Below are 13082 nucleotides of genomic sequence, written 5' to 3' on the forward strand. Positions count from 1 at the left end.
TTTTAAATGCCAAAGTGACCAGATTATTTTCCATTTTAAGACTTTGTGTAGCGGTAACAGATGGGAGTAATTGAACCTTATTAATGTGCTTTGTGGGTGAACTAAAGCAAAACGGGTGTTTTTGATGTTGTATGTTTGTTATTGCTGTTAGGAGCCACTCTGGCTCCCAGCTGTGGCTGTCTGTTTTTCCACCCACAGGGGATGCTGCCTCTGTTCCATCACTGAAAGAGCCCCTGAAGCCTGAGCTGTCCACTGCGGGGAAAAGTCCATACCTCTCAGCTCCTACTAGACTCTTTGATGATGATGATGAAGATGATGACTTTTTTGCATCATCCTCCAGCAAACCTCCTCAGTTAGGTATCTTATCTAGTTATTGTCTAGAGATTTAGTGAGAGAAAGACATGAAACTCCTCTGACCTCTGTCTCTGGCAGTGACACAGCCCTTCCTCAAGCATTCTTGTAATGGAGCCCTCTAATCACCATGGTGGAGGTCTCTTGTTTTGTGAACCAATTTTTCAGCTTTAGAAACTAATTACTAGGATCACCTTTCCTGGAGAAACTGGAAATCTATTCCCCTATAATTTCTGCTCAGGAATTGTAGTTCATACTTTTGGAATTACAGAGGAATATTCAGCCATGCTTTCTTCTAGCAGTCTTTATTAAGTTACATGCTAGCTATTTAGTCCTCAGTTTCTCTTCAGTCTACCCAAGTGTCCTGGGGTATATCCTCACATGGTATACTTGGCCACCACTTGTCCACTTCAATGCTCTTCATTTTCCCCCTCAAAATTAATTAAGGTCTTCTAATGTGCTGTCACATCTGTACAAAATTCTAATTTGACAAATCTGACATGGTATGGTACCTGAGATTCTTCATCCCTAACCACCTACCAGGTGCTGCGGGGCACTGGTCTTGTGGACCACACTTGTAGCAGGAACATTTCTATGTGACTGGGTCACTGGGTGCCATTACAGAAGAGAGTAGGTCACTGAGCTGCACACACATTTCAGAAACTTGGTGAAAGTTTCTTCATGAGAACTATGCAAAACTAGAATGCATTAAGAAACAAAATATGTGAATTCCTTTTTCTTTTCTGTGGCAAGTTTAGAACATAATACTAAACAGCTAGTTCTTTTAGAAGGTGTAAAGCTCAGTATCTCCAGATCAGTGCAGACTGACATGTGTCAGTTTGTCAAACAGTGGTTGTTGTGATGCTAGAAGCTATGCACTGATATTTTAAATATACTAGAGTCACCAGTGGTGGACAGTGCAGCTTTCAGATTCAGGCAGAATAGGAAGCAGGACTGATCATCCACTTGTGAAATAATTGGCCCTTGAAAACCTTATGAATAATAGCAGAACATTATCTGATAAAAGTACCAGAAGATGAGGCCCCCAAGTTGGAAGGCAGTTAAAATATGACAAGGGGAAGATTTGCCTCCTCAGAGGAGAGTCTGCCTTACTAAAGGGGTTGGAATGCAGCTATATGAACAACCTGCATTTTCTGGTGTGCCATGACTCAAAATGAAGAGAAACAGCTGAAAATATCCACCATTTGACCCACCAATTCCACTACTTGGAATATATCCCAAAGAAACCATAACCACCACCCAAGCAGATATATGCATAAATAAACCCATGTTTATTGCGGCTTTGTTCACAATAGCAAAGAGTTGGAAACAACCTAAGTGCCCATCAACAATCAAATGGATAGAGAAGCTGTGGTATAGTCACACAATGGAATACTACGCTGCCTTGAAAAACAAGGAACTCATGAAATATTATTCAAAATGGATGTCCCTGGAGGACAGTATGCTGAGTGAAATATCTCAGTCACAAAAAGACAAATATTGCATAGTATTACTGTATAAACCATAAAACGGGACTGACTTAGGGGATGGGGGGAGACTGAGAAAGATAGGATAAATTATATATACTGCATTGAAACAGATGAGAGAGAGAACTGTTTAAAAGGTATATATGATTAGGTATTATTGTCATGACAGGAGTCCAGAACGAAGGCTACGTAGTGGATTGGACTTGGGGGGAGAAATAGTATGACAATGAAAGAAATTTTCTTTTCTTTTTTTTTTAAGAGAAAAAAATCTGTTTACTAAAATATCTAGGTTGTTGTTATTTGTTGTCAGTTAACATCCAATCAGCTCTGTCCGATGCAATGATTTTACATACATTAAAATGAAACCTTGGCAAATCTGAACCATTGTCATGACCATGGGTATATTTGAGCCCATTGTTATGGCTATTATGACAAATCAATCTCTTGGAGGGTTTCTCATTTTCACTGACTCTCCATTGCCCCAAACAAAATGTCCTTTCCTAGAGTTTGGTGAGGTATTTTTTCACCTCCTAATTTCATTTATTTATTTAATTTTATTTTATTAATTTTAATGAACATTTACAGAGATTTTGGATTTCCATTCATTCATTGTTGCACTTTTCTCCCTGCCCCCTCATCCTCCCAGTTCACTCCTCTCTTTGAAAAGCAACAGAAAAACTCCTTCATTGGTATACAATCCCCCAGCTCCGAGTGCACTCCACTATGCAACTCTTAATTCTGGACTCCTATGATAACCATAATACCCTATCATATATCGCTTTTCAAAGAGAGGAATGAACAGGAGGGGAGGGGTGGGCAGGGAGAAAAGTGCAACAATGAATGAATGGAAATCCAAAATCTCTGTAAATTTTCATTAAAATGAATAATAATAAAAATTGGAATTTTGAGAAATTAAATGGAACAGATAAAGTTCTATATCTTAAGCATTAGTGAGCTCAAATAGATTGGTCTTGGTGATTTTCAGTCAGACAGTCTTATAGTCTACTATGTTAGGAATCACATATTCAAGAGGAATGGCCTTATTCAATGTTCATATTCAAAGAAAACAGTTCAAAATCTATCCTGAAGTATGTTGTCAGTGATTTTATGATTAATATCTATATACATACAAGGAAAACCTGCTAAAATGACTACTGTTCAGATTTATATACCAAACAACAAAGCCAAAGGTGAAGAAATTGGGAATGTGTACCAAATTCTGCAGTCTGAAAGTGAGGAAACGTGCAATCAGCATGCACTTAATAATTGATGATTGAATTGCAAAAATTGGAAACAAGAAGGATTGGTGGTTGGAAAATGGCTTTGATTTTAGAAATGAGGCTGGAGACCTCATGATAGAATTTTGTAAGATCAAAAACTTATGCATTGCAAATACCTTTTTAAAAAATTATGAAGCGTGAATTTACTTATAGCCAGTAGGATTGGCAGTCTGCCATACACAGATGACATCTTTGTATATAATGAAGACTTGAAGCACTTACTGAAAAAGGCTTAAGACTATCACCTTCATTATAGGTGACATTGACATTAAACAAATCTCACAACCAGACCAATAAAGAACATCCTGGTAAATGGAGAAAATTAAAATTGCCAGTGATTTCATTTTATTCAGATCCACAATTAGCATCCATGGTAGCAGCAGTCATGAAATCAAAGGACATATTGCACTGGGCAAATCTGCTGCCAAAGACCTCTTTAAAGTGCTAGAGAAAAAGGCTGTCAGTTTGAGGTCTAAGGTGTACCTCACCCAAGCCATAATATTTTCAATCACCTCTTATACATGGGAGCTCAGAATAGGACAGGTTTTAGAGCTATGTGCATAGGGTCACTATGCATCACAGGCAACTCGATGTCATATAATAATAACAGCAACTGGTGACCTCGTGGTTAAGAGGATGTGCTATCAGCCCACGGGTACATGGTTTGAATCCACCAGCTTTTCAGAAAGATGGGTAGTCTCCTCCCATGTATTTTACTGCCTCTAAATAACCACTGGAGGGTCAGGTATGAGTTGGTTTTGATTTCACAACACATAACAACATACATATGTGAAAGTTGGACAACCAAAAAAAAAGACTAAAGACAAAAAAATAAAGAAAAATTGATGCCACAGAATCATATGGTAAAGAATATTGATTATACCATGGACTGCCAAAAGAACAAGCATACCTATCTTGGAAGAAATATAACCAGAATGCTCCTTTGAAGTGAGATTGTAAGACATTTTTATATTATGTGGGTTTGTGATCAGAGGGGTCATACTTAGGTAAAGTACAAAGGTCAGCCAGCCAAGGTGAGGAAGAACTTCAAGGAAATGGATTGACAACAGTGGTTGCAACAATGGGCTTCCCGTACAGCAGAGATTTTGACTCTGGTGAAGGATTTGTTAGTATTCTGTTACAGGTAGAATCACTGTAATTTAGAGCCAACTCATTAACATCTGAGAGCAAAAACATGCAGACTGAACTGATATCAAAGTAATGGTCATAGTGACTGAAATAATTTATAATATAGATATCACTGCGAGCTGACTTAGAGTAAGTTGATGTCATTTCCTTTGCCAACTATTAGTCTCTTGGATCATTAATGAGACAGTGCTGTTGTTTGAATGATACACACCTCGTTCAGTGCAGCTGTGCTTGTAATCATGAAAGTTGGAAGCTACCCATGTAATCAGTGAGGTAATTTATTATTTCTGTCTATGTTGGTGTGGAAAGCTGTCCCAGGGTACATTAATTGAAAACTGCAAATTGGAGACTGCATTGTTCAAATTATGTTTTTCATTTGTGAATAACTGAAATTAATATCTGAGAACATCATCTGTGGAAATAAAAGGAATGTATATGAGATTGTTAGGGAGCTTTGATGTCCTAAAGGTAAGAAGTTGTGCTGTCAACCCTAACGCATACTGTTTTAATCTTCCAGCTGCTCCTTGGGAGAAATTTGGACAATCTCCTCTCATTCAGTATAAAACCTCTGAAAATTCTCTCGAGGGTCAGCTATTAGTCAGTTCCTACTCAAAAGCACGCAACAACATATCAGACTGTTAGTGATGATTTTCTTGGTTTAATAGGGATATCATTAAAGGGAAATATTATTATTTACTTTTATATGGTTCTCTGTACTCTGACTGGAAGGAGGAATGGCATCCACTTCCGTAATAGCTTGCCTCTGGAAACTCTGTGAACCTGGAGAGAGGATGAGAGACACCCAAGCGTTGAGTACTCTCCTTCATAGGGTCGCTATTAACACTTAACAACAACAACATACTCTGACTTTTAAGTGTCACTTGAGAGACGCTCCTAGAATAATGAACTTCATGGCCTTAAATGTAATATTTTTCTGTCTATAGGTTAATTGAGTCCAAGCTATCTTAAGCAATAGATTGATGTTGCTTAGATAAATGTGTCAATTAGAGGGCTACACTGTATGTCCTGGATTTTATCTGAACTGTTTGTATGTTCTTGGAAAATTTCCATTGGAAATGCATTTTTTGGTTTTGTGTTACTGAGGTTGTTGACGGGGACATTACCCCTTTGTAAAGTTGGTGAAGGTTGAGTTCCATTTAGTATTTTTTCATAACTCATCAAGAAATATATAACTTTTCTATTTATTTCTTTGTTGTTATTTACAACTGACCCTCCAGGAGTTTGAGGCTGTAAATTGCATAGAAGGACATGGTCCATCTTTCTCCTACAGAGCATCTAGTAAATTCAAACCATATACCTTTGAGTTGCCAGTACAACTCTTTTCTACTAAGGAGTGAAAAATTTTTTTAATCTTGAATTTTATGGAAAGGTGGTTTTTTTTTTATCTTGCTGTAATTTTATTTCATGTATTTTTTTAAAGACAAGGTCAAATCTACTGCTGATATCGTTGATGATGAAGAAGGAGATCTTTTTAAGGAAAAAGCTTTACCAGAAGCTGCTGTGACTCACATAGATGAAAATAAAGCTAGAGCAGACAAAAAGGTGAGCAGGAGTGCAAATCGAACACAGAAATGTGAACTGGGGATATCTTGACAATTCATCTGGAACTGTGAAGGGAAGTATTGTTTATTTTAAAATTTATTGTAAAAAACTTCTCACATGGAAAGTTGAAATATACACCCATATAGCTAGAACCTAGACTCAACAGGTAACATTTTGCCTTTTCTAAGTATGCACATTTTCCCTAAAATATTTAAAGTTGTGTTAATTGTGTCATGTAACACCTGGATGTTACATCAAATATCTCTTTTAAAAAAAGACTCCCACAACAGGGAAATTAACACTAATTTGGTAGTAGACTTTACTGCATATCTAGTCCATATTTAAATTATTGCATTTGTTTCCAAACTGTCTTTTTAAAATCACACCTCAGGAATGTAATGCTGATTTAACATTATATAATATTTAGTTGTATTCTAGTTTCCCTGCTTGTTACAGAAACAAAGTAGTGTTTGTTCGTGGAGCAGCCCTACATCTCTAATCTCCTTTTCATCTGAAACCACATTCCTTCATCTTTTGTTTCCTGTTCATGGCAAGCCAGTTTTCCTTTAGCATATCTCACTACTGAATTCACCTGATGTCTACAGAGGAGAAAACGGGACATGGGGCACAGAACCATAAGCATCTATCTGAAAGGGCCTGAGGGAGTGAGAATAACACAGCCCCTCACTGCCCCAGAGCAGAAAGCAGTTAAAGAGCCCATAGCCCAGCCCCATGGTTCCTCTAGAGCCCCACCAGCAGCAAGGGATTCATTTATTCATTGTTGACTCATAGACTTAGAGTTGTGGTGTTAACAAATGGATTTATTAGGGAAGGAAATTGGAGAATGGAGGAGGCAAAGAATATCACCCAATACAAGCCAGATTTTAGCCCAAGTTCTAGGGTACAATTCTCTAATTAATTCAGGCTCTGGTTTCAGTTCAACAGTCAAATCCAAATCATCCAGCAAGATTTGACGCAGAGCAGTTTTAGGTAAGCTTCTCCTTTAAACGTCTGGCAAGAACAGCAAAAACCTTTAACTGTGTCCAGCACAAATACAAGAAGCCTCAGGTCACACCTTGCCACAGTTTCTCCACAGCACTGCTAGACTCTCTCCTCCACAAGGATCTTGCTCCAGTCTCCCTCAAGTTTTGTTGCCACAAGTCTTGCTTGCCCAAGACTTGCCCCCCAGGAAAGCAGTCTTCCTCTTATCCAAATCCCACATCTGTTGGTGATTTATAAGATCATACTGATTTGCAAAACCATGTGCCTGCAGTTACCATGTGCCTAAGGTAACTGGAGACCAGAGAGTGCTAACTGTAATGCCTAAAAAGCCAACTTTTAGGCTGACATTACACCTGGTTATTTCTGGTAATTATATTCCCACTTACCACTTTTAGGCAAGAATACCCTCTAGGAAAAGCTGTGTACTTCCTGTAGTATTGAATCAAGAGGTGCATTATGTCTCTTGTGCCACTAGGATTTAAGCCCTTGGTTAAATGACTATTCACTATATCATCCTGTTAGAAAGCTACCCTGTTTACCTTTGCCATTAATAAGTTAGTATGACTACAGGGTCTTAAATTCTTTATTCCATGTATTATAACCTATTACCATCATTATTCTTTTTGATGCTAAAATTGCCTTGTGTTTGGCCAATGAGATGTGTCCTCATCTGTCCATAAGCGCTCTAGCTGCTGTCCCTTCCCCTGCTATCCTGCAGAATTCACTGCTAAAGCATGCCACATCCTTGCTCTAAACCTCTGACCTTCTTCTGACAATCTCAGCTAAAAGCCCATTTTAGAACCTGGTTGTCCTGAATTTCTTTCTACTCCGTGTTTATATGCATCCCTTGTGTGCTGTATGATACGGTTGGTCTGTACTGCTTGCTGATACTCTATTATCACTCCTTGTTTCTTCTTGCTTTCTTGTCTTTCATTGTTCTCCTCTTACCTATAATGTCAATGCTTGTATCATCTCCCTTTACCCAAGCTGTCCATGCTTTCTGAAGGAACAGTCTTCCATATTTCCATATCTCTTGTTATTATTGTTGTTGCTTTTCCCATTATTTCTCTTTTGTGGTGATTTCATACACATTTGTATCTGGTTCCCTGGCACACTTATAACAGCAGGGACTCAATTTTCTGAATGGTCAGTTGATAAACTCTCATTTCTGTCTGTCATATTTACTGACTTTTTGTTTCTCCATCAACAAAGGTGGTCCTCCCTTCCATCCAAAGTGTCAAGCCCTTGTTAGAAACAAAGACTCAAAAAGGATTATTTTCAGATGAGGAGGACTCTGAGGTATGGAGTACTTTTTTTAGTTCTGGGTATTAATCCATGAATTCTCATTGCTGGTGACATTAGAAGTTATTTGTGAATTAGATATTTCTCAGAAATACAAGATATAAAAGGAGCAAGGGCCATCTGGGGATGGTCATATCTGACCTTCACCAACTTTACAAAGGGGTAATGTCCCCGTCAACAACCTCAGTAACACAAAACCAATTCTCCTGAGGTCAGATATGTCCCTCATCGTCCTGTACCACTTTGTACTCATTTCAACAGCAATTTTATTGCTTTACTAGATCAAAAATCCAATGTGATAGTTCATAGACCACACAGAACCATATTGGGGAAGTTAAAATATTATTAACAGAATACAACCAAAACAGCTTCCAAAATGTGCTTGTAAGCACTTCAGTCTTAAGCTTTGTGGCATAAGGCCAGTGTTACAAAGTTCTCAGATCTGCCAATATTGGCTGATACTGTCCCCCTCCAAGTTGTCCAAAAAAACTTGGCAAAGGCTCTTAGCTTAGCTCCTGTTTTGTCCATGAGGGGGTAGGTAGCAGTCTCATCTCATGTTGATTCTCTAGTTTTCTGCTTTGGCTATGGCTGCTGCTGCTGTAAATCTAGCTGGTACAAGAATGTCTGGTCCTGAAGGGCATCCACTGCATGCCTACTTCTCCTTTCCTAAAGGTGAGAGAGACTCTCTGCTACTGGAATGCTTTAATGTTTAAGTATTTAAATTCTTTCTTTGAGAATAACTTGAGAATATATGACCTTTAGAAACAGTAAGTAAATATAATACTTTTCACTGTTTTATTTGACTACAGTTCATCTTCTGACAAAAATATAGTCTCAAGTCTGGATTATATTTTGCACAGGAGACATCCTTGAGAGAATATTCAAGGGACTGTGATTCTAGTGGAGAAACAGTTCTGCTCAAAGTTATGTGCTGTTTGTAGGGCATGATGCATTGAAGCTCTTGAGCCCAAGTAGAGGTCAGCATGCTGCTCATGGGCAGTCATACTAACCTTTCTTCTGTCTTGCTGTGACTTGGTAACAGATTTGGATTGGCACTGATTGCAGCCAGCTTTGGTCCTTTCAGCAGGCCCATATTAACTCTCAGAAGTCTCACTATTTCCTTTGACGCCTACAGAGCTCTGGCCTTTTTTTTTATTTTTCCCCTCTTGTGTACCATCGAATCAGATTCAATTGGCACAGGAAGAGATTGCCCCTCCTCCACCAAAGCATCTGGTGAATTCGAACCACATGCCCTTGGGATTGCAGCACAGCTTCTTGCCACTAGGCCACCAGAGTTCCCCTAAAGCTCTGTCCTTTTAAAGGATTAGAGACCTGTATGAGATATAATAGAAAGTAATAAATCCCCTTTACAGGAATATATGAAAACATACCAAAATTTACATGTAATGTCAAGAAACCATGCACTCCTGGGTTAAGTTTCATGATTGGACCTTATAATAGCCAGGATGAACATATAACTCTCTGAAAGAAAAGTGATTACCCTTCATGTAGGTGAAACCTCTGAAGCTTGCATTTCATTGGAAGGCTGATGGACAGGAGGAAGTCCATTTAAGCCACATTGCTGCCATACAGTGCCTACCACGTATGTCTGGTACTCTGTGTTGTGTCTCAGCTTTGCTTTGACACTTTGTGACACCCACGTTGGCCTCATTGCTATCCCTCAAGCACACTCTAATCTGTGGCCCTGGTATACTTTTTCCATGCATATCAAGCACTTTAAAAATCTGAATAGCTCACCTTTTCCCATTCTTCCAGTCTCTTCTTGTACCCTTCCTGGAGCACCTGCACATGGCAGCACGCCAGCCAACACATATCACTTCTCATCTCCTCCTGGTTTATTGTCTTAGGGCTTTTTTATTTGTGTTTTGTTTGTTTGTTTTTAAACCAGAGTACTTTATTACCAGACAGGATTGTTTATTTGCACATTTTTTTTTGTTACTGTCTCTATCTGCAACTAGAGAAAGCTCTGTGAGGGCAAGGATGCTTTGTTCCCTGTCTGCATCCTACCCTTGTGAACTGGCATAAGGAAATTGAAAGAGCAATTTCTGTAACTTAAGAGGTGTTCTAACTATCTATTGCTTTAGAATCATTCACTCCAGATTTTATGGCCTATGAAACATCTGTCATTTTATTGTCTCTTAATACTCCTAGATGCTTTAGGCAGAATATTAAATGATCCAGGTAGTATTAAAAGAAGATGGAAGGAATATTCTGAGTCATTGTATCAAAAGGAATTGACAGATACAGAAGAATTTAATGAAATAACATATGAGCAAGAGCCTCTGGTGATGAAGGAAGAAGTTCAAGCTGCTTTGAAGGAATAGCAAAAAATAAGGCCCCAGGAATAGATGGTATACCTATTGAAGTATTTTCAGCTAACAGATGCTGCCCTGGATGTGCTCACCAAGTTGTGCCAAGAAATCTGGAGAACAACCACTTGGCCAACTGACTGGAAGAGATCTATGTTTGTTCCCATTCCAAAGAAGGGCGACCCAACTGAGTGTGGAAACTACAGAACAATCTCACTGATTTCACTTGCAAGCAAGAATCTACTGAAGATTATCCAAAAACGACTGGAACAGCGCATCAGCAGAGAATTACCAGAAGTCCAGGCTAGGTTTAGAAGGGGTCATGGTACTAGGGATATTGTAGCTGATGTTAGATGGATCTTAGCTGGAAGCAGAGAATACCAGAAGAGTGTCTATCTGTGTTTCATTGATTATGCAAAGGCATTTGACTGTGTGGATCATAACAAACTGTGGCTGACTCTGAGAAGAATGGGAATCCCAGAACATTTAATTGTGCTAATGCGAAACCTGTACTTGGATCAAGAGGCAGTAGTCAGAACAGAGCAGGGTAACACTGCATGCTTCAAAATTGGGAAGGGTGTACGCCGGGGATGCATCCTGTCTCCATACCTTTTCAACATGTATGCAGAGCAGATTATCCGAGAAGCTGGGCTCTATGAAGAGAATTGTGGCATCAGGATTGGTGGAAGATCTATTAACAATCTGCATTATGCAGATGACACATCCCTGCTTGCTGAAACTGAGGAGGACCTCATGCACTTGCTGTGTAGGGTCAGGGACTGCAGCCTTCAGTATGGACTGGGGCTCAGTGTCAAGAAGACAAAGATTCTCACCACTGGACCAACTGGCAGCGTCAGGATGGATGGCAAAGAGATTGAGATTGTTCACAGCTTCAGTTTGCTCTGCTCCACAGTCAACACTCTTGGCACCAGCAGTCAGGAAATCAAAAAGCGTATTGCGATTGGAAAGTCTGCTGTTAGGGACCTCTCTAAAGTACTCAGGAACAAAGGTGTCTCTCTGGAGACTAAGGTGCGCCTGATACAGGCCATGGTCTTTGCAATCGCTTGTTATGCATCAGAGAGTTGGACAATGACTAGGGAGGACAGAAGGAGAGTGGATGCTTTTGAGCTGTGGTGCTGGAGAAGAGTACTGAATGTACCATGGACTGCCAGGAAAACAAACAGATTCATCTTGGAGAGGATTAAACCAAGCTACTCCTTGGAGGCAAGGATTCTGGGGCTTTGTCTGACATACTTTGGACATGTTGCCAGGAGGGACGGGTCCTTGGAGAGGGACATCATGCTTGGGAGGGTGGAGGGACAGCGCAGGAGCGGAAGACCCTCTATGAGATGGATTGATTCGGTGACTGGGGTAATCGGGATGGGTGTGTCAGAGGCAGTGCGGTTGGCGCAGGATAGAGCAGGGTTTAGGGCTGTTGTGCATAGGGTCGCTATGAGTCGCAAATGACTCGACGGCACATAACAACAACAACAACAAGACATAGGCTCTACCACTTGGTTTAAGAGTGTTGATAGTGTCTATTTTGTTGTTGTTGTTGAGATGGTGGATCATTTATTGAGATGGTGTATCCATTACTGTGTATATTTTCACCAAAAATCATCATATTAATATAAACAAGCGAAAAATCAAGCTAGCAGACATCGAGATCTTCTAATCCAGCAGTTTTCCACAGGGAAAGCACCAACCACTATTGTTTTAGGTGCCATCAAGTCAGATATGACTCATAAGCAACCCTGTGAACAACAGATCCTGTCCTGGGCCATCCTCATCATCTCTGACATACTAGAGCCAAGTGTTGCTGTCACTGTGTCAGTCCATCTCATTGGAGGTCTTCTTCTCCTCCAGCCCTCCACCCTTCCCAACAAAGCATATGAAACAAAGCTTTGCCATCCTTGCCTCCACGAATCACACTAGCTACACTTTCTCGAAGGCATATCTGTTTGTTCTTTTGGCAGGCCATCTTCTCCAATACCACAGGTCAAAGGCATCAATTCTTTTTCTACCATCCTTAGTCATAGTCCAGTTCTCAAACACATAGCAAGTGACTGAAAAGATCATGGCCTGAATCAGGTGTAGTCTTTAAGCTGACATCATTGCTCCTTAGTAGTTTCAGAAGGTTCCTGATGGTGGACTTGCCCAATGCAATATGTCTCTTGATCTCCTGACTACTGGTACCAAGAGTATTGATTGTAGACCTAAGTAATATGAAATCATTGACAATTTCAATCTTTTCTCTATCTATCATGATGTTGCTTATCAGCCCAGTGGTGAAGATTTTTGTCTTCTTGATGTTGGGATGCAATCCATATTGAAGGCTGTAGTCCTTGATCTTCTGTAGCAAGTATTTCAAGTTTTCCTAACTTATAACAAGCAAGATTGTTTTATATAATGTATGTTATCCTGATGCCACATTCTTCTTTATGGAGTATAGCTTCTTGAATGATTTGTTCAGCACCCAGATTAAATTGTTGTTGTTGTTGTTGTTATGTGCCGTTGAGTCACCTGCGACTCATAGCGACCCTATGTACAACAGCCCTAAACTCCGCTCTGTCCTGTGCCAATCGCACTGTCTCTGACACTCCCATCCCAATTATCCC

At 39.7% G+C, this 13082-nt stretch overlaps 1 protein-coding gene across 4 annotated transcripts in view; it reads left to right on the top strand.

Annotated features, from left to right (window-relative positions):
- FAM21C (family with sequence similarity 21, member C) overlaps positions 1-13082 on the top strand; it is a 156768-nt gene that overhangs the window by 61319 nt on the left and 82367 nt on the right. For all 4 annotated transcript variants that reach the window (XM_006897713.1, XM_006897714.1, XM_006897715.1 and 1 more), the window contains 3 exons: positions 199-357; positions 5709-5830; positions 8045-8131. In XM_006897713.1, the coding sequence (XP_006897775.1) occupies positions 199-357; positions 5709-5830; positions 8045-8131 (368 nt within the window). The remainder of the gene's footprint in view (positions 1-198; positions 358-5708; positions 5831-8044; positions 8132-13082) is intronic.

This window comes from Elephantulus edwardii, unplaced genomic scaffold, assembly GCF_000299155.1.
Source record: "Elephantulus edwardii isolate Elephantulus edwardi_28Jun2011 unplaced genomic scaffold, EleEdw1.0 scaffold00213, whole genome shotgun sequence".
NCBI classification, from domain to species: domain Eukaryota; kingdom Metazoa; phylum Chordata; class Mammalia; order Macroscelidea; family Macroscelididae; genus Elephantulus; species Elephantulus edwardii.